We start from the raw sequence: 26,596 nt of genomic DNA on the forward strand, positions 1-26,596 counted from the left end.
TTTCAAGCACTGAAGATACTTAGATCTGTGTTGGTCACAGGATTTGGGATGAGTAAGATTCTACCTTCGAAGTGCTTAAGAATCTAAATAAAGATAAGGTATAAAAAACAATACACCTTCATTTTAGTTTTGATTTGCATTTGCCCGATTAGTGATGATGGACACCTTTTCATATATATGTTGGTTATTTGTACAAGGTGATGGAATATGTTAATGAACTTGATTGTGGCAATCACCTCACAATGTATATCAAAATATCACATTGTACATCTTGAATATATATAATTTCCACTTATCAATTATACCAAAATGAAGCAGAAAAAGAAATAAAACAGCTTCATTGCAATGTGGATGGAGTGCACTACTAGAGATAGCACAGTGCTATAGGATTACAAAAAGTCAGAATGTATTCTGGAGCAATTAACATGAACTAAATCCTAAAGGAAGAATCTCAATCAAGGGAAGAAGAGGAATAAAGACATTTAGGGTGGAAAAGATGGCAAATATGAAAGGCTCAGTTGAAATACATGGAAGACAAGAAAGAATAACCAGAGTATTTAGATTCCTTCCACCAGTGCAAATCGGAGAGCTGAGAGTCTCTCAAGTGTACACAGCCTTCTTCAGACTGCATTCCCCACCTTAGAGAGATAACAGGCAGTTGGAAGGTCAAGAATTTGAAGTCAGTATTAGCTAAAGAACCTGCTAGGGAAGTTAGCTCTGAAGATTCATAAAGGCTCTTTTTTTTTTTTATTTTTTTGTATTTTTTATTTTTTTGTAATTGTTGTATTCTGCTACCTTTCCTATCCCCTACTATCCCCCCTCCCCTCCCCTCCCATCTTCTCTCTCTACCCCATCTACTGTAACTCAGTACTCTCCTTGTTTATTTTCCCATTCCCCTCACAACCTCTTATATGTAATTTTGTATAGCAATGAGGGTCTCCCTTCATTTCCATGCAATTTCCCTTTTCTCTCCCTTTCCCTCCCATCTCATGACTCTTGTTTGTGGGACACTTTTTCTTTTAGACTAATCAACTAAAAGAAAAAGCAAAAAAAAACCAAACAAACAAACAAAAAAAAAAAACTACTTGAGAACCTTGAATATACACATATTAAAAACAAGAAACTAATCAAATCCCAAAGTAATGTGCAGTAACCAGCATTGTTCCACTCCTTCTTTTCTTCAGAATGAGTTCTCCCATCCTGATACTTCCCTACTCTGCAACCCCCAAAGCACCATCATAGCACTTTAGAGTAAGAGGAAATTCAAAAAAGGAGACTGCAGGAATAACAGATTTTTACATTCCAAACTGATGTGAAAACCTTAATTTGAATTTGGCTCCTATGAATGAAGCTGCAGACAACACAGAACTTCTCCGAGGAGAATTTGAGTAAACGAAGTTTCCAGATTTGCTCATTGCACCAGCTTAATTCTTAAGAAAAAGAAGGCATGAATTACAGGTTGCTAGAAATATTTAAACACTAAGTGAAACCAGTAGAGGACAGCAGAGAATAGGCATCAAGGTTAGAGCACTGAACAGTCATCATAGATTTTTATCATCTCCATACTCAGGTAAGAAAAGAGATCAGGTCATTGTTCTAGGACAAACAACTCAATTTATCAGGGTTTACAAGATTTGGCACACATTTGCTCAACCACCTTATTTCCTGGAAGAACAGATTATATCTCTTTATTTTCTCCTAAGGTACTGAAAGTGTCCTTCAAAAAAGTTATTTTTTAAGTTTAAGGAGAAGAATCTCTCTAGATCGTAAAGATGCTTAAGTGCAGGTCGTAAAACTCTTATTAAGGCACCTTTGGGCTGGGAACATAGCTCAGTGGTAAAGTATGTGCTTAGCATGCCCAAGGCCCTAAGTTCAATCCCCAGCACCATAAAAGAAAAAAATTCCTACACAGAGTGCTCTGTGAAATGAATTAAGGCATCTTGCCAGTCATGGTGGCGCATGCTTGTAATCTCAGCAGCTCAGAAGGCTGGGCAGGAGGATCATGAGTTCAAGGTCAGCCTCAGCAATTCAGTGAGACCCTGTCTCTAAAAATATATTTTTAAAAAGGGCTGGAGATGTGGCTCAGTGGTTGAGTGCACCTGGGTTCAATCCCAGGTACCAAAAAAAAAAAAAAAAAGTCTTCCAGGTTTTACTGAAAGACTCCAGAACATTCCACGTCTCCTACTGGTACTTAGACGGAGTAAAAGTTGTTTAACTTGTCCTCTTCTATATTGTACTGAGGAACTTCAGTCAAGGAAGAACCATTTCCTTTGTCCAATGATATCTGAGAAGTTATTCGAGATTCATCCTAGGGCAAAGACTTACATGCATCACTAGAGGCTGAAGGCATTGCAGCCTTCTATCAGCATGAAACTGACCTCCCAGAAATACTATATGACAATGCTCACAGTTCCCTCAGGGCCTTCACATTTCTATACTCCCTATAACCTTTAGCTAACTCTATGTGACAGTATTAATTTGAATAATTTAAAAATCCAGGCAGGTAACTTGATAACTGAACTTTTAGGTTGGGCTAACTCATATGACTACTTGACATTCTAACAGATCCTAATATTTTTCTAAAAATCTGCAGGTTTCCCATCTATATTCTTCATATAATTTTGCAGTTATTTAAGAACAAAGTACAAACAAAGTCACTAGATTAAAAAAAAATCATATCCTCTAACCCCAACATCATTGCACACACCAGCAGGTAGCTAAATTAGGGAACAGGAAACTGGGCCCCACACAATGACTAATCTGAGCTGGCAAAGTCTAAAAGGTTTAAATGATGGTTTTTAATTTCCTTTAATTAAATGTTCTGATTATTGCCAAGCACAGTGGCACATACGTATAATCCCAGTGACTAGGGAGGCTGAGGCAGGATTATCTTAAATTTGAAGTCAGCCTCAGCAATTTAGCAAAACCTTCAATAACTCAGACCCTGTCTCAAAAAAAAAAAAAAGGCTGGAGATGGAAATGTAACTCAATGTCTCAAAGGTAAGGCAACCCTGGCTTCAACCCCTAGTACCCCCCCCAAAAAAAGTTCTGATTGCAGATCACCTTGAAAGATCATCTGGGTTTTTTTCTTTCAAGAATTGAGAGGTTTTTTTTTTTCTTCTTAATTTCTACTACAAAACTATGCTGAACAATCACTGCTTTCACTTATAATAGTAAAACTTTAAAGGATTCTTTTAATAATAAAAGTACCCTTAATATTTATTATGAAGTTCTTTTATTGAACGAAGGTAATATTAAGCTATAAAACTCACTCATATGACATCAAGTTTGTTTTTAGGTAACACATTCTAAAGAAAAGCAAACCAAAGTTCACAACTTAAAAAGCAGGAGGAAAAGTGTTAATATGTAGAGTGGATGATATCAAGATTATGTGAATACTCACACTGAAACTGTCAAATAAGTGAGAAGAGGCCACTGGGAAAATAAACTCATCTAGAATTAGATTTTCTTGGACCATTCCAGGCAGTGGCTGGAAATAGGTTCCTAAGCAAGTCCTGCTCCTAAAGTCTTATTCCTTTTTCAAACATTCAAAAATCTAAGTAGCTTAGGCCAATAAAGCCGTTAGGAATAAGTAGAACTCACAAAGGAAGAAACAAATACGTTTTCAAGAGCCTGAAGTCAATAAATGATATCCGCACAATAAATATGGCTCTAATAAGTTTTCTGGAAGCCAACATTTAAGAAATAAACTGGGTTACACATGGTTTGTTTTCTGATGAAAGCTCACAAATTTATCTCAGAGAAATTTTCCTGGAACTAACATGAACAACAATTTATCAGGAAGGTCCTTGTCATTTTCAAACATGGACTTTCAAATATAATTCAAATAGGTACTTTTAGTGAACCTCTGTATCAATGTATGGCAATGCAGAGCTAGGACTCAGAGGATCTAATACCAATACTCCTGTGCCCTGGTTCTGTCTCCTACCCCTCACCAATACCACTTTCCTCCCCATTCCAGCCTAGTCCTCTAGTTCATGGAATTTAGTCTCAATCTAAAGCTGCAAGAAAGATGGGACTACTTTTGACCACTTGTTGCTACAAGTGTTGAGGGGATACTAGGAAAAGATGTCTTAACATTACTATCCAACTGTATCTTGGCTTTTAATACCACTTACTCTCCAATCAGGACTCCTTGAAAAAGCAAATGCTAGGACTGCTAGGACTGAGGTGGGTGGGAAAGGTACAAGATGGGCTGGAGCATCTTGTAGTGCCAGAAAGGAAATGCTCAAAAAGGAAAAAACTTTAAGAATGTAGAAACATCAAGGAGACACAGGAACTAATCAAAAGAGCTCCCAATGGCCAAAGCTGAAGCAACTTAAACAACAAAATAAAACAGTAATAAGATTATAATTCATGGGGCTGGGGATGTGGCTCAAGCGGTAGCGCGCTGGGCTGGCATGCGTGCGGCCCGGGTTCGATCCTCAGCACCACATACAAAGATGTTGTGTCCACCGAAAACTAAAAAATAAATATTAAAATTCTCTCTCTCTCCTCTCTATCTCTAAAAAAAAATAAATAAATAAAAAATAAAAAAATAAGTGGGGGAAGGAAGACAAATCTCTCAACTTAATCTCTTACAACTTATGATATCCGCACAACTTACAACTTATGTAAATACTGGACATTCAAAATAAAGCATAACTCCACATTTTTAAAGTGTGGAGTGCACAAAATAACTTCCTTCCAAAAAACACAATATAAAGAAAAATAACTTTACAGTGGATAGATAAACCTGACAAACACTCACTTAGCCAGATGTCAAGGTCAATATAAGCAGTGATAAATAATGTTAATATGATGTGATGAAAATGACATTTGACCTCTGTGGTCTTGTCCCAAAACCTATAACTCCATTCTTTTTTTTTTTTTAGGGGGCAGGTTACCAGTGATTGAACTCAGGGGCACTTGATCACTGAGCCACATCCTCAGACCTATTTTGTATTTTATTTAGAGACAGGGTCTCACTGAGTTGCTTAGCACCTGGCTTTTGCTGAGGCTGGCTTTGAACTCACAATCCTCCTGCCTCAGCCTCCCAAGCTGCAAGGATTAAAGGCATGCAGCGCCACTGTACCCGGTTCCTTATCTTGAGAAAATCGTCAAATCCCATTAGAGAGCACCCTACAAAATACCACACTAGTACTCCCCAAACATAAGGTCATCAAAAACAAGGAAAGCCTGAGAAACTGTCACAACTAAGAGGAACCCAAAAAAACATGATTAAATATAATGTATTTGGGCTGGGGATGTGGCTCAAGCGGTAGCGCGCTCACCTGGCATGCATGCGGCCTGGGTTCGACCCTCAGCACCACATACCAACAAAGATGCTGAGTCCGCCGAGAACTAAAAAATAAATATTAAAAAAAAATTCTCTCTTTCTCTCTAAAAAAAAAAAAAAATAATAATAATAATAATGTAACCAAGATGGGATCCTGGAACCGAAAAACACTTAAAAAAAAACAAAAAAAACCCAGTCTATGGAAATCTGAATTAAGGAATTTAGTTAGTACAGGGTAAATAGGAATCATATTATTTTCACTATTTTTCTGTAAATATCAAATCATTTAAAAATAAAACTTCAAAAATATATCCAGGGAGCTGGGTGTGGTGGCACAGGCCTATGATCCCAGCAATATGGAAAGCTAAGGCAGGATGATAGCAAGTTCCAGGCCAGCCTCAGTAATTTAGCGAGGCACTAAGCAACTTAGCAAGACCTTGTCTTATATAAAAAATAAAAAGGTGTGTGGCTGTGCTTCAATTTATCAAGTGCCTCTGGTTCAATCTCTGGTACCAGAAACAAAAATGAGCAAACAAAATATCCAGACAGATTAAGTCAAACACAAATACGTATGCACATACCTCTAGAGTCTCAAATTTAGTCTACTTAGAGCTAAGCAAGCAAACAAGCATTTTTACATACTTTTCATGAAGTATATACAAATAGTTCATTGACTAGTCTTTGCCTACTCTCATAAAATTACACACAAGCCCGTGCAATGGCACATGCCTGTAATTCCAGTGATTTAGGAGGCTGAGGCAGGACATGAAAAAAGTAAAAGAACTGGGGATATAGCTCAGTGGTAGAGTGCCCCTGGGTTCAATCTCCGGTACCTAAATAAATAAAATAACACATGAACCAAAGGAGAGGTGGCAAGTCTGTGTTTTCCTATTGGAACAAGGCACACATAGCTTTCATTTGCTGAGTCAGCACCATACCCCATCACTCCAAGAATATGTTCCCCTGATTCACTTCAAAAGATCCCCAAAACAACAAAGTTTTTGCTGGGAGCAGCAGAGGTCAATCAGTGTTTTGTTTTGTTTTGTTTTGTTTTTAAAGAGAGAGAGGGAGAGAGAGAATTTTAATATTTATTTAGTTAGTTAGTTATCGGCGGACACAACATCTTTGTTCGTATGTGGTGCTGAGGATCAAACCCGGGCCGCGCTAAGCAAGCGCGCTACCTCTTAAGCCACATCCCCAGCCTGGTCAGTTTTAAGCTGGAAGAAACATGAAGATAATTTCCTTCAAATGGCTCCAACCTGCATTCTGTCTTTTTCAGGTTATGATCAGTCTGTGGAATAACACTGAATATACAACTATTTTAAAAATAACCATCAACCTTGTAGTTCCTGACAAATTAGAAACACTGATATGGAATAAAAATGCACTGAAACAAAACCACATAGCCTTCTCTCTTTGACAGTCAGTATAGAATAGTAAATAAGATGGGTGGTTCTAGAGTCTGTGCTCCAATCACAGTTTGCCATTTACTAGATGTAAAGTCTTGAGCCTGTTCCTTAATCTCTGTGCCTCATTTGCAAAATAAGAACAATTGCTATACATACTCCATAAGGTTACTGTGAGGATTATTAAATGCAATACAGTGAAGTGCCTAGAACAGTGTCAGTCACATAACAAGCACTCAGTAAAATGTCACTATTATTAAAGTAACTGTTAGCATTATTGCTGTTATAATCATTAGTGATAATTCAGAACTCTATAAAACATTTAGGTCCTTAAGCATACTTTCAACCTAACATTACTAATAGATAGTAAACTAGATAAAAGTATACTGTATTGACCAAACCCAGGGATAATTACAGCCTGAATGGTTACTACATGGAAACAGAAAAACAGAAACAGGTAAATTCTCAAGGAAACAGCATCAAGATTTAGAAACTAAAGGGATAGAAAATGCCTAACAGAACAGGTATTTAATCCTTTCATCTGACAAAAAGGATTACTATAAAGACTCTAAGATGTCTCCAGCATTCCCTAGATATGGTTTTTAATCTGATAAATAATAACCACATAAGGATCCAACAGAGACATGAGGGAGGACTGTGTAGGCATATGTAATGATCAGGATTGTAGAGTATATGCTTCATTTGGTGAAAGTTCATAAGTAAGTCTTGATTCAACAGGTCTATTACCTAAGATATAGAAAAGCAGAAAGAATACCAATTCATTGACGAGACTTTAGCTTTAGACTGGGAAAATAATATCAGAAATAAGACTTTCTAAAGACTACCACAGGGATTGGGGCAGATAATTCAACAGCAGAACACTTGCCTAGCATTCATGAGGCCCTAGATTCTACGCCTAGCACTGCAATAAATAAATAAATAAATAAATAAAAACAAAAGGGCTACCATAAGTCGTGACTGTATCTCAAAAATGAAGCATGGACAACTCTGATGACCTAGCCATTATGTTTAATGGGCATAAAATGAATTTATCCTGATCTTTCAATCAATAGCAAGTACAAAGTCTATCAACTGCCTTCCTGAAATCAAAGGATCACATCTAGATTTTACCCAGAACAAAGTCAAATTTATAAAAGCTACAAGCAGAGTTTAGCAACATCAAGTTCTTTCAGATTTCTAACACAATTCAGTAATGGCATAGCACAGCACAGAAGTATTGCTTAAGCTAAAATATGATCAAAGAGGCTGGGAAGCTTTTTGTACAAGTGTGGAGAATCAGAAATGGAAAATTTCCAGGCACTGGTAAGATAATGGATAGATGCTCTCTTCCTGCTTCCATCAGCATTTGCTACATTAACTTAACACAGGCAATACGTCATGCTTGACTGAGGAGCAGGGAAGCTAGCAGGGAAGAAATGGAGAGAAAGAGGAGGGGGAAGGGAAGGAATGAGAAGGAAAAACCAGTTGCTGCCATAACAACACTACTGTGGGGGTGAAGCCAGATCAAATGTTTTTTTTCATACTGTTCCAAAGTTATTTACGGTAAAAACCTCCAGCATGACCCTTTTAGGCACAAACAAAGCCTTGTTCTTTCTTAACAACTAGTCCCTTGACTTCCCACACATTATACTGAACAATGAGGTTGGGGGCACAGGATAAAGCAGATGACATCAACCTCCCTCAAGCTGGAGTCTTGTTTGGGAGTCCAAATTCTGATCTGAGGCCAGCTGGCTGATTTCACAGAGGGCTCTACTGTCCCAGTTGCCAGGCTGCATTATGAATATGGGGGCACTAGCTTATCATCAACCACCAGTCAGCAATTCACACCAGAAACAGCATAAGTCACTGCACCCCTCTAGGTTACCTTTATAAGTCTGTCTCACTTCCTAGAAATTAGACTGAGTCTTCAGAAGTTACCATGAAGATATAATATAGTAATTTCAAACTGTAAATAGTGTCCTTCTCTAGATCAATTCAAAACAGGGAGATGTGTGGACAATTATTTATTGAATAAGCTTTAAATGAAGTAAAAAATCCTTTAACTTTTACAGAGAAGGAAATACAGGGTCAGGTTTTAATTAAAATCTAGAATTTGCTTGAGACCGAGTTTCACAACTGCCCAGACTGGCCTCTAACTTGCCATCCTCTTGCCTCAGCTGAAATTATAGACTTGTATCACTACCCAGTTAAAACTAGAAAATTTTCACATAAGACAAAAAACAAACAAAACACTCCTAGATTTTAACAAAATAAAATGTTGAGTACCAATTAGCCTTTTGTACTGAACCATCTATTTCTAATTATCTGGACAATAGCCACATTACATATAAATTTTAAAAGATTGTACTTTTCCCAGTAGAAAGAGAGATCAGCCTGAGTAAGGGTCCTCATTGATTAAAAAAATCTACATGGATGGGGGGGAGGTGTAGGAGGGTGAGATTAAACAGGGGCACTCTATCATGAAGTGACATCCCCAGCCTTTTTTTTCTTTTTTTGAGACAGGATCTTGCTAAATTGCCCAGGTTGTCCCTGAGCTTGTGACCCTCCTGCCTCAGCTCCCCAGTCACTGGGATTACAGGTAGGTACCAATGCACCTGGCCCAAGGATAGCTACTTTTTGAGAAATGAGCAACAAGCATCCCATTTTTTCTCATCTTCAATACAGAAAAGCCCTTGGTAGATACTAAGTAATAATAAACTGAAATATAATCATCCCCCAAATCTAAAAACTATAATATATGTGGTATCTTTCCATATATCTTTTGGGGGGGGATCATAAACTATGGCTTCCCAACTGCTAGGTTGCTTCTTGATAATTTTTAGTCTGAGACTGTGAGTAGGCATATGACTCGAGGCAAATGATCTGTTTGTCTTTAAAAAAAAAATATATATATATATATATATTTTTTATGTGATGCTGAAGATCGAACCCAGTGCCTCACAAGCACTAGGGAAGCACTCTATCACTGAGCCACAACCCCAGTCCCTGTCTGTCTTTCTTTAAGCTCACTGGGAAGGACTAAGACAAGACAGTAACTGGGCATAATATCCATATTTAAAAATTCTTATTTAGACAAAGAATTGTCAGCACTTTCGAAAATGACAACGAGAAAAAAAAAAGTTAGACTGATTAGATTTGGAAGATGAAATGTGTTTATAAATTATTTAAATAATTACCATCAACCTCTTCTTTCCTTTATAGTAATGACTACAACTCTTCACAACTTTTTCTTTTTCTGCAATCTATTTCCAAAATATAAATCATCCTTAGGCAACAACTTGTGTCAAGCCCTAAAATTAACTCATCCCCAATTTCCACTATTAATCAAGATTTTAAATAATAAACAGTAGTGGTGGATTCTACTATTATTGTATTACCTAGTCCTAATGAAAATAAAGTTTTTTGGTTTTGATATTTTGGTACCAGGGATTGAACCGAGAGGCACTTAATCACTGAACCACATCCCCAACCCTTCTTATATTTCATTTAGAGGTAAGGTCTCTCTAAGTTGCTTTAAGGCCTTGATAAATTGCTGAGGCTGGCTTTGAACTTGTGATCCTCCTGTCCCAGCCACCCAAACTGCTGGGATTGCAGGCATGTGCCACTGCGCACAACGAAAATGTAATTTTAAATTCAAAATTAAGAAAGCTGATTTTTAATTCCTACAAGCTTTTGTTATCTACCTGAAGTAATGGGGTAATTTCCATATTAATGATAAATGATGAGGTGATACTTCTTGCTTCAATTTTGTACAGCAAAATCAAATACTATTGAGCCTAACTTAGCCTCAATTTATAAAAAGAATGAGGAAGAGAGACATGGGGTAGACACAACTAGAAATCTCAATATGAAATGCATCTCTGATAGGCCTGAAACAGTAATCTCTGCAGCAGAGGCCCTCCCATCATTTGTATCTGTGTCCAGAGGACCTCCCTAACTCAGATACTCTTCACTTCGTCAATCACTTCGACCCCAGCCACCTGGCTTTTCATTATAGTACCTTTCACTACCTGAGGTTTTTTTTTCCCCCCTTCCCTTTCCTTTTTAAAACTCAATTTTGTCTTTGCTCCCCATTAGAGCTCAAGGACCTTGTCCTCATTCATTCCTAATCCCCACCAGGTCAGACATGTACCAAATATTAAATAAATAGCTGTGAATGAATGGAAGAATCACATTTAAAACATGTTTACATTTTTTGTGTGTATGGTGCTAGGGAATGAACCCAAGGCCATGTGCATGCGAGGCAAGCACTCTACCAACTGAGCTATATCCCCAGCCCGAAATGCTTAAAATTTTTATCATTAAAATTTTTCATATTGGCAGAATACAAATTTATAAAAGTTAGTATCTGGTCACTTCAATGACCTATGTCAGATGAGCAATTCAAATTTTATTCAATAGAGGAAAACAACCTTTATGTGTAAAGTAGGGATGACAGAGCTCATATAATTGTTAGAGGACTGAGATAAATGGGTTTTCTATTGTGCAGGACCCATTATGGTACTTTGCAGACGTGAAAAGACCAGCCTGGGCAACTTAGAGAGACCCTATCTCAAGATAAAAAAATAAAAAGAGCTCAGGATGCAGCTCAATGGCAAAGTACTTGCCTAGCCTGCAGAAGACCCTGGGTTCAATCCCCAGTACCCCCTCCTCCACAAAAACCCAACCAATATTTAACTAGTTGTACAACAATGTATATATTAAACTGAAGACACAATGACAGATAAGACATTAAGGAGCTCAACATGTAAGGACCACACTACATAAAGAGTGACACATCAAACAGGATGTAATGGAAGCACATAGAGGTACAAAAAAGCAAAAGCTGATTCAGGTTAAACAACACTATATTCAAAGAACTGCAAGGTGTTCAATATGACCACAGTCATGACAAAGAGTAGAGAAAAGAAAAGAGGAAGAGGAAAGATGAGAGCTGATGCAAGGACAATGCCTCATTCCTTTTCCTGAGGTTCTACTGTGTGGAAGGCCCTGGTATTAGATACATACACAGCCGGGATGGGATAAAGTCTCCACTTAAGAAACTTTTAGTTTATCTGAAGAGATGGGTAAACAAAGAAGCAACATGGATATGATAACACAGGTGCAGGAAAAATATGAGTTGGTCAGGTAAACCCAGTCCTATATTCACAGATATCCTCTAAGAGACTGCCTCATTGGGAGCAACCAACCACCAAATGACAATTTCAGATAGCTGGGGTTAGCACTATAGGAAGTTCTCCTTTCTGCTACCTCAACTCAAACCACAGCTGCTTTGCATATGTGACCAAAGAGTAGACAATCCACAGGCTCAGACCTAGAACATGGCCTGGCATATAAAAAGGAACTCCTCTGCTCAGGAATTACATGTCTGAACCCTCAATGATGCACTGAGAAAATCCTTGAGGCAGAGTCTGAGCCACTAGAGATCAAAATATAAGAAAAAGCAGAAGTGAACAGATACATGAAATAATCACAAACTGCGCTAAGGGGCTGCATGCCAGGTAAGTACTCTGCATTGAGCTACATCCTGAGCTCTTTTTATTTTTTATCTTTAGATAGGGTCTAAGTTGCCCAGGCTGCACAATATATTACAATCTTTAAAATGACATCCAATCTAAATACCATTTCCTATAAAAAAGAACCAGGACTCACTGAGGGAACAATACTCTTCTAAAGTCTGGGGATGACAAATGTAAGATAAGGCTAGGGGCTGGGTGTGGTAAATGCCTGTAATCCCAGCTACCAAGAGGCTGAAGCAGGAGGATCCCAAATTCAAGGATACTGTGGGTAACTTAGTGAGACCCTGTCTCAGAATAAAATCTAAAAGGGATATGGCTAAGTAGTAGTAGAGTCAGGCCCTGGGTTCAATCCCCAGTATAACCAAACAAAAAAAGATAGGACATCTTGTGGTGCGAGAAAATGAAGAAGTTATCAAAACTAATAGGATTGTATCAAAAGGATAAAGAAGCCAATATGAAGGGGCTAAAGGAACAATTTTTTTTTACAGATGCAAACTGAATAAAACATAGACTCTAAAAATCGAAACAATAAAAAGAGTTCAGCAAAATACTTTAAAAAAAAAAGGTAAGAAAACAAACCCAAATCCCTCATTGATTCACACTCACACTGGAACTTACGAGGGAAAATGTTTTAAACCATATGTAGATAATCAAATGGTCTTAATTCATGAATTCCTTAGAAATATCAGAATTAGAAAAATCATCATTTCACAACCTTAATGAATAGATTCATACTAGTCATTAATGGGTTCTAAGTGAAAGATTAATAGCAAACTCATAGTGGTACACGCCTGTAATCCCAGCAGCTCCGGAAGCTGAGGCAGGAGGATAACAAAAGCCAGCCTCAGCAAAAGCTAGGCCCTAAGCAACTCAGTTAAACCCTGTCTCTAAATGAAATACAAAATAGGGCTTGGGGTGTGGCTCAGTGGTTGAGATCCCCTGAGTTCAATCCCCAGTACTGCCCACCCCCCAAAAAAACCTTTACAATGGAGGCTTCAGGCTGTTACCACCTAGACAGGCAGAAAAATGATCCCCTCCAAGATGCTGACATCCTAATCTCCAGAACCTGTGAAAATGTTATTTTATATGAAACCAGATTTTGCAGATATGATTAAATTAAGGGTTTTGAGATGGGGGGTTATCATGAGGGTCCTTATAAGAGAAAGAGCAAGGCAAGAGAGGGAAAATGAGATGATGGAAGTGGGGAAGAGGGAAGGAGGAAGGGAGGGAGGCTTCAAAAGGAGGAAAAAGAGAGGGACAGAACAGGGAAAGACACTATGCTAATGGCTTTGAAGAAAGAGACACGGTGAACCAAGAGCCAAAGAATGTATAGATGGCCTCAAGAAGATGGACAAGGCAAGGAAAGTGATTCTCCAGAAGGAACACAGCCTTATTAACAACTTGATACTAGGAATTCTGACTTCAATCTCTTAAGATAAATGTCTGTTAACATTGTGGCAATCTGTGGTGCAGGAGGCCACTTAAATACATCTCAATCTACTGATTGTCTTTATAGCACTAAGAGGCACAAAAAGTACTGAGTATTCCTATTGCAATGCCACAAGAAACACAGCACCAGCCACAAGTACCCTTACCAAGAAAAAAAAACAATGGGATTACATCTTTATAACATTTTTTATAAGAAATATAGGGGGCTGGATTAGTTAAATGATACATCAAGGAAGAAAACAAGACAAATCCAAAAGGTGAAACATTCTTTAAGGACAACTGCCTCCCAACAATAAAACTGTAAGCTCTATTAAAAAAAAAAAAAAAGCCTGGTGTGGTGGCACACACCTGTAATCCCAGCGACTCAGGAGGCTGAGGCAGGAGGATTGAGAGTTCAAAGCCAGCGTCAGCAAAAGCAAAAGTACTAGGCAACTCATTGAGACCCTGTCTCACAAAATAGGGCTGGGGATGTGGCTCAGTGGGGTCAAGCGCCGAGTTCAATTCCTAGTAACTCCCCCTGCCCCTCAAAAAAGAGGTGGGGGAAAAGTAGACTACTCTAGATAAGTGACCTGAGACACTTTTTTGGTACTAAGGATTGAATCCATAGGTGCTTTATCACTGAGCCACATCCTCAGCCCTTTTTGAGACACAGTCTTGCTAAGGTACCCAGGCTGGCCACAAACTTGCCATCCTCCTTCCTTGAAAGTAGCTGGTGTTGCAGGCATGCTGCCACCTCACAAAGCTACAAAGGAATTTTTAAAATAGATATTTTTTGAAACAAGTGGGAAAATGTTACTATGTACTAGGTATTAGATAATATTAAGGAATCATCAAAAAAAAATTTTTTTTAAAAGGTGTTTTTTTTTTTTTTTTTTTGGAGAAAGGGTTCTCACTTTCATTTTGGAAAATTCAAATTATTCGATGAGCAACCTGTCCAGGCTGGTCTTGAACTTGTGGACTCAAGTGCTCAAGTGATCCTCCTCAGCCTCAGTTCTTTTTTTTTTTTTTTTTTTTTTAATTGCTATGTGGTGCTGAGAATGGAAACAGTGCCTCACACATGCTAGGCAAATGCTCTGCCACTGAGCCACAATCCCAGCCCCAGCCTTAGTTCTTTTTGAAGAGACAGGGTCTTGCTATGTTGCCCAAGCTAGCTCCAAACTAAATTGCACTCCTTCTGCCTGTCTCCCAAGTATCTGGGATTATAAACACACACCACTGTGCCCAGTTTCAATGTTCATTTTGTGAGGTGTGATTATAGTAATATTGTGGTTATGTTCATATTTTTAAAGAGATTCATGCTGAAGTATGCAGGACTGAAATACTATGATATCTGGGATTTACTTTAAAATAATTTAACATAAAGGGCTGGGGTTTTAGCTCAGCCGTAGCGCACTTGCCTGGCATGTGTGAGGCACTAGGTTCGATCCTCAGCACCACGCATCAATAAATAAAATAAAGATCTATCAATAACTAAAAAAAAAATTAAAGTAATTTAACATAAAATAATAAAGGGAAAGCAATGCAGATAAAATATGTATGGACCCTGACAATTGCTGAATCTGGTTAAGAAGTATAAATGTAAGGGATTAGGGTTGTGGCTCAGGTGGTAGAATGCTCGCTTAGCATCTGTGAGGCACTGGGTTCGATCCCCAGCACCACATAAAAATAAAGATATTGTATTAAAAAAAAAAGAAGTATAAATGTAGACTTACTAGACTGTAGCACTGGAAGCAAACCAAAGCTAAAACTAACTTGAATTAGTTGGTGACATTTAAATCAAAAGTTTCATATCAAAATCTAGGTTTCTGCATTTTTTTTGAAAAATGATGTGACAAAAGCACCCATGTGCTTGTTATTCTCCATTTTTCACCCTGCTATTGGATTTCCTTCCTTCTGCCCAATTCCTTCCTTTATATTATCTACTTGACATTTAGGTTTTGGACCCCAGTAGTCCAGTTAAACTGGTTAGTAGCCACAGACCACAACTGACACATTAGAGAAGTGGTGAAATGCTAGTGTGCAGCTGCACAAAGTCCTGCTGCTGAGGTCCCTTCTGCAGCCTTAGATCCAGACATAATTCCCACAAGGTTGTACTATGGTCGTTTTTATTGAATGCTTACTAAAAACAAGGCAATGTATTTAGCCCTCTGGAAAACATGAACATGAAAGTAATCCCTGCCACAGAGTACTAACAGTTAAATAAGGAAAACAAGATATAAACATGAGTAGTTACAATAAAGATAGCAAAACAATGAGTTTAGGGTAATGTTCAGGGTAGCTTCATGGGAAGTGGCAATATAAAAAGCTTTAAAAAAAGAAAATGAAAAGCACTACAAAGCATATTGGAAGATTCAAATTATTCGATGAGTAATAGCAAGCCATTGAAGAGGTGTAAAAACATAAAAATAAAAAAAATTGAAGGTTACACCAGAGATGGCAGCAAGGTCTCTTTCACTGCTCAAATTATTTGATGAACTGTATCCTCTGAAGAGCCAGAAACACCACCTCCAAAACCCTTTTTGCCTCTAAAATTTTTCCATCACTACTTTCTTGGGTAGACAGAAGTTTACTTCCCAAAGGGAATAATAATAAAGGATGGGTCACAAAACAGTACTTCTGAAAACAGTTTATATCTTCCAAATACAATACAAATTACATTATCCTGTATCTTCCAATATGGTGTTATAGCTTAAGGTCTTTTTTTTTTCTTTTTTGTCCAAGAAAAGCCCCATTCTGTCAAAAAGAAACCGCCACTGTTTTTATTGTGAATGAGCAAAATTACCTAAAACACAATCAAATCCTGACTGATATGGAACTACATTAAAGATTCAAAATTCAGTCCAGGCCACTCTTATTGCAAAATGAGATGGAAAGTAACTGTCATGACCCAGGAGCACAGTTGAGATTTAGCAGAGTCTGGGCATCCAGCATTATCAAAGGAAAAACACCATTTTGTGATCAATAATGCTCTTTAATAAATTCCAGGATTTATAGATTAAAAGCAAGGGGAGGAGATGGCAGCACATTCCCAACATACTCGGCTACCAACCTAAGAAGCAATATCATCTGTAACACCGGTTTATTCTACTTGAGTCTCAGTTTCCTCCTTTGTAAAACAGGGCTAACAGAATCCACCTGCTTCGCAAGGTGATGTGCACACTAACTTATGGTAACGTACGCAGAGCAGCACAGGCAGTGACACAGCAGATGCTCAATAAATAACAAGTTTTATTAATCACGGTAAGCTTTATTGTCTCCAATATTTTCCCGGAGGTACGATGCCAATCCCCACAGACCCCCGACATCAGACTTCTTTGCAGAACCGAACTACGGCTCGAGGTACCTGAGAGCCAAAGGTACAGGGTCCTGAAAACGACCCAAAGTCGAGGTCGCCCAAGCTCGAGAGCCACCACGTCCGCCAAGGCCTCGTCGGCCTCCCCAGGGTTCCCGACTCGGCCGCCGGCCCCGCCCCGCGAACGCCAACGAGCGGGGTGAGGGGGCGGTCCCCACCGCGCGACCTTCGCGCTCGGGGGAAGGCCAGGTCAACTCCGGCCTCCGCTGGCCGGACTACCGGGACTAAGCCTCCCCTCGCCCAAGCCTCCGGTTCCCCCCCAGCCCCGCACCGCCCAGTGGCGCACCTTGAGGTGGGTGCGCAGGCCGCCAGCGCCCCCAGACTGGTCGGCGATCTCGTAGGCGCCAGTCACTAGCAGGTCCTTGTGGATCTCCTCGCGGAGACACTTGCGGGAGTTAACGGGCAGATGGAAAGAGATGGCGAGGACCGAGCTGGGTCCGAGCAGGAACGCCAACAGCAACGCCAACAGGCGGGGGCCACGCTGGGCTACAGGGCCAGACAAACCAGACATGGTGCCGGAGACTTGTTCGCCACCCGGGGCCTCTACCACGCCGGAACCTGGAGGGGCCACGTGACTCACCTCTGACCTACAGATGCCATCGGCGCCATTTTGGAGACTGGCTAATAATCGAAAAATATATAATAAATATTTTGAAAGGGGAGGAACACTGTGATACTACGTCATAATCAGGAGCTTAAATGGTTAAATAAGATTTCCTAGAAGCCCACTGCAAAGGTTTTATTTTTGTTGAGATTAGTGACAACTAAGTCGGCCATGGCAACTACGGGCAGACCTGGAAGTAATTCTCTTTTAACCTCCGGAAGAAGCTGTTTTAAGGTCGGCGACACCATAGCAACCAAGCTCCAATAGGGAACAGCCACAAGGCCCTTCCTTGACCCCGCCCACTCGCCCCCTGGGCGCGCCAGGAGGAGGCGGAGGATGAAGCTGTCACCACCCCCCAGCTCCTTGATGCTCTGGTGACAGCTGGGACCTTGAAGCACTTGAGAGGAAAGATTTTTTTCTAAAGGTTTTCATTTGGCTAGGAACGAATGCAGGATAGAATCTAAGAAGGTGTAGAGATCACCAGATAAGTGTGAGCTGGCAGGCGTCCAGTTCATGCCCCTGAGCGGGGTGTTTGAGCTGGAGTAACAGCTTGGCTTTCTGAGTATGTATATTACTTTTTAGCAAACACTGAGCGTTTACTATGCTAAGGTACATTCAAACCAAAATTTTATTTAGTATTTAAACAATAAAACACCATGTGTGAACCATTCTGAGAAATGGGCATAAAATTTACCAGATTTGTCAGGGGAGGAGAGTATTTGTGTATTTCAGACTCACCTTTTGTACGTCAAATAGGTTTTTATAGTGAGAAAATTCACATAGTAATCATGCACTCTTTTTAACAAATAATTATTGAGTATCTACTGTGTGCCACACACTACTCTGCATGTATGCTAACATATTTATTGATTTAACAAACCATTATTGAAATGCTATCAAATATTAAGAGTTGAAGAATAAAATGATGATTAACTAGTAGAACAAACCCAACCTAGTTGCATGGACAGGTCGTGCCACTTTGGTGGCTGAGACAGGAGGATCTCTTAAACCTAGGAGTTCAAGGCTAGCCTGGGCAATAGAGAAAGACCTCCACCTCTTTAAAAAAGTAAAAAGAAAAAGGAATACACAATAACCTCTGATTGTAGTCATTATCTACTTTGATTGATATGTATTGCATACCAGCAGAAATACCCAAAAGGTGAACTATATGCCCTTGGTAATTTAAATGATTGTTTTGTTTTGTTTATAAGTGTTTGCAATCCACCTAGTTCTTTTCCTGGAACTGAAGTCCCACAAACAAAACAAGAACATAAAGGAGCTGTTAAACATTTAAAAATTTGACAAATGCCATATAATAATTATTTTATGGGGTGTCCACTTAGGAACATTTAGTTTTGATTGTTTTATCCCTGATCTAAGATAAGAGTACTAGTCTACTGAGTACATCCTGATAATTTGCATTGGCCTTTTCCCTGTCAGTGCAGGGATTCTGTACAGTTATTTAAATTATTGTTTTCCTTGAAGTTCTAGGGCTCTGCTGACCATTAGCAAGTTTGCAACCCATAAAATACCTGTGTGTGTTTTGTGTTTTCATCTTATGTTTACATAATAGATTATGCATTTTGAAATATTTTCACATATCTTAATGATCTAATTTGAAATTTTCAAAACCAACTGTGAAATAATCTGGACAAGTTTTCTCATTTTACAGATGAAGAAACTGAAGTTCCAAGACTTTAACTTATACAGTTAAAGAAAAAAATATTTGTGAAACTTAATAGAATAGAAGAGCAGGGTTTCTTTTTTTCAAGGGGACTGTGGAGACTGATATACATGCACTGATATATTGGGGTTTTGTAGTGGAGGAGAGACATCAGCCTCAACTTTGAAAACAAGGAAAAATAGGAATTTATAGCCAAGGATCAGAATGGGACTCAGTGGATGGAAAATTACTAAGAGGCAAATCATGGGTGAGAGGAGATTCTGGCTAAACTGACTTAGCAAGATTTTTTTTTTTGGGGGGGGGCACCTGGGATTGAGCCCAGGGGTGCTTAACCACTGAACCACATCTCCAGTCCCCCTCCTTTTTTATATCTTTGTTTATTAAATTTTTTAATGTGGTGCTGAGGATCAAATCTAGTGCCTCACATGTGCGAGGCAAGCACTCTGCCACTGAGCTACAACCCCCCACACACACTTTTTTTTTTTTTTTTTTTTTTTTTGGAGACAGGCTCTTGCTAAGTTGTTCAGGGCCCCACTAAATTGCTGAGGCTGGCTTTGAACTTGCAATCCTCCTGCCTTAACCTGCTGAGCTGCTGGGAATATTGGTGTGTGTCACCATACCTGGCCCCTTAGCAGGATTCTTGCTAAACTTGGACAAGGCACAAACATGAAAATTCAAATCAGGGTCTACTTCAGAAGAAAGTTAAGAACAGCTCAAATAATATTTGTCAGTACCCAAAATCCTTTAACTGAGTCATGACAAATGCCTGTGTCTTCCTCAGGAAGGCATTATTTCCCTCACCACCATCCTGGTACTGGGATTGAACCCAGGGGTGCTCTATTACAGCTACATCCCAGCCCTTTTTATTTTATATTTAGAGGGGAGCTGGGATTACAGGCATGCAGCACTGTGCCCTACTTTTATTCCTTATTTTACAGATGAAAAAACTAAGTTCTTTTCCTATGTCCTAGCTCTCAAGCCTACCCCTCCCCCATTTCTGGAGTCTGAATCCAGGGTCTCACATATGCCAGTCCAGCGCTCTACCACTGAGCTACATCAAGTCCTTTCTTCTCCTCTCTTCTACCTTATCCCTGACCCCCAGCCCTCCTGTCTCTGCCTTCTGTCCTTTGTCTGTCTCTTGGCTCTCACCCCTATCTAGTGTAACATACCTTTTATTTATTGATGGTGTTTACTGTTCTGTCTCCCTCATTTGAATATCTGTTTGCGAGGGCAAGGGTTTTTGTCTATTTTGTTCACTGTTTATCTTCTTAACCTAAAAGAGGGCCTGGCACTTAGGCTCAATAAATAATGGTTCCATGAAAGCAAAACTGGTTCCTGGGCTCCTAGCTGAAGGCCTAACAGCAGATTCCTTCTTATTATTCATTTGCTATTTCCACACAAATTTGTTTAATCCATAATCTATCATAAGCATAGGTATGATTTCTGTTTTACCAACTTTATGCATATCTTTTTTTTTTTCTTTGAGAAGTATGTTCTTGTTGCCATATAAAGACCCAGGAAAAACCACAACAAAATCTCCTTTATGCTGTAGAGTTAAAGGGTGGATAAAGACCTCTAGGGAACCCAAATTTTTAAACTCTGTACTTGCTTTAAGGAAGATCCTATTATGGTCTGGGTGTGAAACAAAAGTTCATATGTGAGATAATGAAAGAAGGTTCAAAGGAGAAATGATTGGGTTGTGAGAGTCTCACCCCAATTAGTGATTTAATTCCCTGATAGGGATTAACTGAGTGGTAACTTGAAGTTGTAGGGTGTAGCTGGAGGAGGTGGGAGTGGGGGTGTGGCTTTGGGTATATATTTGTATCTGACTAGTGGAGTCTCTCTGCATCCTGATTCCAGCTTCACAGAATTGTGAGCTGCTTCTCTCTGCCACATTCTCCCACCATGATGTTCAGCCTCACCATGAGCCCTGAGAAATGGAACTAGCCTTCTATGGACTAAGTCCTCTGGAACCATGAGCTCTTAAATAACAGCAGCGAAAAAGCTGACTAAAACAATACCATTTACACCTGTATGAATGGAAGGCCTCATCTGGAATTGGAGATCAAATGGAAAGCATCCCACACCCAAAGCAAATGGTTCTTCCTGGCCAGCAGTCCTCTGTCACCACATCATCCTGAAACTTCCCCAGCCAGACCCACCTAAGATTCCCAAAAATGTCATGAGGACCCACCCCAGTCTATCCCTAAGCCACAGGTTTCTCAACTTGTCCTTTGTATTAAAGGGAACGTGTTTAAAACATACCTCACCCAGACAGTGAGTGAATCAGAAGCTCTTATTAAAAATTGGCACTTATCACAAGCTTGCTGGGCAAATCTGTGGCTGGGAGTCCTTGGAAGTGCTTTGGTCCTCTGCTGCTGCCTCCTGGAACCAATTGAATCCTCCAGTGTGGCTTGAGGCTACCCAGCACCATGCACAAGCCATCAAGGATTGCTAACCCCAGTGTCCCTGCCCATTCATGTTTACAGTCCTACTCACAGCGTGTGTTTACGTAGCTAAGACAAGATGGGTTCTGTGAAGATACAAAAGACCCCTTTGGAAGGCAATTTGGCAATATTTGTCATGTGTCATGCTCTTTGACCCAGAGGGTAATTCCAAGGATCTCTTTAATTGTTGGATTCCCCTGGGACCTGGTCCTTGAACATTTGTGCAGCACTCTGAGTGACATCCAATGCCCTTACTTTAAATGCATCGTTAGGCTCAAAATGTGGGTCTCCAGCCTGACCTCTCCCCTAGGCTCCAGCGTCTACACTGAGCTCCCAACTGGACAACTCCACTTAGAGGACTAATAGGCAACTCATACTTAAACTCTTGATTCCCTCCCACCCCTCTTAAATCAGCTTCCTCCTCATCTCTGTAAGTAGCACCATCTTCTACCCAATCACTGAGACCCTTCATGCTTCCTCTTTCTTTCACCACCCCTCAACCAGTTTATCAGCAAGTCCTATCAGTTCTGTGTCCTAAATAGATGCTAATCAGTTTCTCCTTTCTAAACTAAGGGCACACAAACTACTGTCACGCTAAGCAAGCCAAATCAAGCAAGCAGCAACCTCCTGCTTTGTATTGCCCAAGAGCTAAGAATGTGTTTTATGTTTTTAAAGGTTTTATTATTTTTTTAAAAATTTTTAAAAAATGAGGAAGAAGAGCAGGAGCAGGAGCAAGAGAACACGTGACAGATACCTTACATGGACTAAAAAGCCTGAAATATTTACTCTCTTACCTTTCACAGAAGTTTGCTTCTCTGGCCTAGAGGAACAATAGCCTTGTTATGATTACCTCTCTTTCATTCTTGTCTAACCATATCATATTTATTAATCTATCCAGAAGGATTTTTTTAAGTTGTAAATCAGATCAATAAGAATGAACCCCAACATCCTACTGCATCCTCAAAGGCTACAGTGGTCTGATTCCTACATACCTCTCTAATCTCACCCTCCCCAGTGTAAGTTCCTCCACTCCCAGCCTTCACTCTTCCACAGTCACCTGGCCTTCCAAGTAGTTTGAGCTCCCCTTGCATCAGTGCCTCAGCACTTCCTCTCTCTGGAGTTCCCTTCCTCAGATCTTGTCTTGTGAACTCTGGTCTCTGCCAGATGCTCTCCTCACTCAGGTTCTGTCTCAAGTGTCACCTGGAAGACACCCTACATAGCTAACCCCATCCCCATGTTTCTTTCTTTAAAAAAAATCTGTTTTTATTATCTACAAATGCTCGTTACAATCTTGTATATTTCTTTTCTTGTTTATTATCACTCCACCCCATAGAAATTTAAGCTCCAGAAAATCTAAGGCTTTGTTTTTGCCCTGATATATCCTGATACCAGACACAATATCCTGTACCTAGTGGGTATTCAACAAATATTTGCCATAGGACTGTATGAAATACTGTAACATAATATAAAGCATCTAGTACATGATGGACATGGGACAGTTGCTCAATAAATGCTAGTTCCTCTATCTCTAGTATTTCAATTGCCACTTTTCATATGGAGAAGCTGAGGTCCAAGCCATTGAGTGATTTGTCTCAAGCCATAGGATGAGTCAGTGTTCGAGCTGAAAATAGAAGCAAGAGCTCCTAACAGAAGGCCAGTTTTCAGACATAATTGTCGTTACATTTTGTAGAAGTTGGTATTTATTCTTTTGTTCCTGCTCTAGTAAAAAGTTTTAGATACCTGTGTAGTCTTTCTTTATCCATGGTTACAGTCATGATACAATGTTTGTAGTTTATGCATGAATTAAGTCTTCCAGAGCATCTGTGAAGATGCTGGGCATCAATACTGAAACTTGCAGTAACCACCAGCATCTCTCTTCAATTCATTTTGCTTAAAAAAAAAAAAATTGATCTTCCTCTCCAGATTCCCATGGTGCTAAATTTTTACCTTCCTAGATGGGAAACAAACCTTCTCACCAGGTCCCCGTGACAATTAATGCTCTTCATCAATGTTGTCTGTAGAATATTGCCCAGATAAGTTATCAGGACCCTGCCTTGTATGCTACAGTCAGCAAATCCTGATTGTCACCATCAAAGTTCTCCTAGTAATATGTGAGCTGAGAACAAAAGAGGTCTGGATTTAACAATAAAAAAAATTAGATGACTGTATTAATTGCTCTAATTTGATCATTACATATTATTTGCATATTTGTATCAAAATACCACACTGTATAGCTGGTTGTGGTAGTGCATGCCCATAATCCCAGCTCCTTGGAAGACCGAAGCAGGAAGATCACAAGTTTGAGACTAATCTGGGCAAGTTCAAAGGCCCCTGGACGAGTTTCAAAATTTTAAAAGGGCTGAGGATGTAGCTCAGTGGTAGAGCACCTCTGGGTTCAATCCCCAGTATTGCAAAAATAAATAGATAAATAAATATTGTGTATCTCAATAAACTCTTCAGATGATTATTATGTGTTAATTAAATTTTTTAAGAAGTAGGGGGCTGGGGATTTAGCTCAGTGGCTGAACACTTGTCTAACACACACAAGGGTCCTCAGCCCTGAAGAACAAGTTTCAGAGAATCATCACATGAACCATCATCTGAACACTCACCATCACTCACGCTCACATGCCTTGGAAACAAACCAAAGACGAAGCACAGGACTAGAAGAAGGGAGGCCTTTTCAGGGCCTCATAAGCGCTGTTCACCGCAGAGCCTGGCCAGAGATGAAGTTCTGCAGGCTAGGAAGGCCGAATCCCGATGCAGGAACGAGAACCAAAGAAATCTGCTGGACTAATAGGATTGGAGAAACTGGGGGACGAAAAGGAAGATAGAGTTGTAAGGATGGAATTCTCAGGAAGAAGGAGGTCGAATTTTCAGGGAGGGAAGATGAGAACTGCGCAGGCCCCTTGTTCATTTTATGTGTAGCCACTTATGCTACAAAGAAGGGAAAAAATAAAGAAATGGAAAAGTTTCTCAGAATCTTGTGAAATAACCTCAAAGTTAAGGCCCTCCAAAGGAGGATTAGTGGGAGTCCAAGGCATCTGTCCCCAACCTTCGCTACACTATGCACGTGGACACCATATTCACCCTCAGAGGGCTTGAGATGACTTCTAAGCAGGCTGGGACCTGAAAGTTTTGTGACCCACAGTGGAGAGTACTGTCACAGGACTTCACTCCGGTTCTGAGAAGGTTTTGAGTTTCTTTTCTAATGCATTTCCTCGACAAGGATGTTAAGTCATCAGTACCTGATGGACACTCTCACCACCTCTCTTGAAATCTGCCCAAACTTCAATAGATGCTGCATCCTGTGAGGGAGATGGAGAAAGAACATGGCGGGTAGCGACAGCTGTCTCTTTATGATCTGTTGGACCAGCCTCTGCATGCCAGAAGCACCTGTGCAGCTTTTAAAACTACCAGTGCCAAGGGCCCAATCCAGGAGAATGAAAACATATCTCAGTGCTTCCTACCTTCGCTGCATATTGGAATCAGATCTTTTTTTGGTACCGAGGATTGAACCCAGGGGCACTTAAACACTGATCCACACCCCCAGCCCTTTTAAATATTTTAGAGACAGGGTCTCTCTGAGTTGCTTAGAGGCTCAATAAATTACTGAGGCTCACTTTGAACTCGTGATCCTCCTGCCTTGGCCTCCTGAGCCACTGGGATTACAGGCATATGCCATAAGGCCCCACTCATCTGAAGATCTTAAAAAAAGAAAAAAAGAAAAAAAAAAAGCCTGACTCCCAATCTCAGATACTGTCATGTAACTGGTGTCCAGGTTGCAACCTGAGCATCAGGGTTTTTGAACACTCCCCCCTAATCAATGTGCATCCAACCTAAACTTTGCCCATTCTCTTTTCAGCACCAAGTCTTCCAGAGCCTTTTGGTAGCATGGTCCTAATATCTCCCCATTTGATTTACATTCTTGTTTTCCTTGCTGGAGTACGGCCACTCTTTCTCCTAGAACACAACACAAAATTTGTTCTCTGGTAAGTAGAGTGCCTGAAATACTAGCTGGCACTAGAGGACAAGGGCTGTTCCTCTGCAGGCCACATGCTCCCAGCTCAAGGGGTAGTGAAGAGGAAGGAATAGAAAACAAGGGTCAGGGTGGAGGAAAGCTCTCTCCACAGGCACATGGGGGAGCCTTTTTTTCTTCTCCCTCATGGCACGTGGACAAAGGAAATATTAATAACTTTTCTAAAGTCATACTTCTCCAATATTTGGATTTTCACAAACCACAGCCGGTGCTGTCAGTTCTACAGATGGCCAACTTCTGCATTTTGGATGACAGCTTCTGAACATAGCTCAAGTTGCATCTCTAAAGCAGAACACTCAATTATGGGGAAGGGAACTATCCCAGTCTCTGAGCCAGAGGTCAAAAGCCGCTACCCACACATTGGTTAGGGACAAGGAGACTGACCACCAAGCAAAGCAATTAGAGGCAATAGATTTTTTTTTTTTTTTTGGAGTGAAATGGAAATGACGTTATGGCTTTATCCCAACCAGAGCTTAATGGCATGGACTGGTGTGGACACATGTGCTTTAGATGGAGATCTGACTCTGTCCCACCATGATTTCACTTGGTGACCTTGGGCTGGTATTTATGCTGGATTTGACTATCCCCTTGCTAAAATGTGAAGCCAGAGACTGAGGACAGAGCCTTTCTTTGACTTCTTGCAAACCCACATCCCAAGAGAAGTAGAGAAGTAGCAGGTTCATAAAGGTGACCAAACCTCACTAACATGGTGCTTGCCATCCTCTTCCAGGGCCTGGTGTCCTGGCTGGCTGCAGGCTGTGACTTCCACAGAGCAG

At 40.1% G+C, this 26,596-nt stretch overlaps 1 protein-coding gene and 1 long non-coding RNA gene across 2 annotated transcripts in view; both read right to left on the reverse strand.

Annotated features, from left to right (window-relative positions):
* Tmed10 (transmembrane p24 trafficking protein 10) overlaps nucleotides 1-17,621 on the reverse strand; it is a 38,231-nt gene extending 20,610 nt beyond the window's left edge. Inside the window, exon 1 of the mRNA XM_005321247.4 lies at nucleotides 17,333-17,621. Within this exon, the coding sequence (XP_005321304.1) occupies nucleotides 17,333-17,557 (225 nt within the window). The 5' untranslated portion in view covers nucleotides 17,558-17,621. The remainder of the gene's footprint in view (nucleotides 1-17,332) is intronic.
* A 6,136-nt stretch (nucleotides 17,622-23,757) lies between these two features.
* On the reverse strand, nucleotides 23,758-25,546 carry LOC120886590 (uncharacterized). Its single transcript, XR_005729641.2, has 2 exons — nucleotides 24,394-25,546; nucleotides 23,758-23,914 (listed from the first exon to the last, which is right to left on the reverse strand). It is a non-coding gene; the product is annotated as an uncharacterized LOC120886590 (long non-coding RNA).
* Nucleotides 25,547-26,596: the final 1,050 nt, after the last annotated feature.

Source organism: Ictidomys tridecemlineatus, chromosome 5 (genome assembly GCF_052094955.1).
Source record: "Ictidomys tridecemlineatus isolate mIctTri1 chromosome 5, mIctTri1.hap1, whole genome shotgun sequence".
Taxonomy (NCBI): Eukaryota; Metazoa; Chordata; class Mammalia; order Rodentia; family Sciuridae; genus Ictidomys; species Ictidomys tridecemlineatus.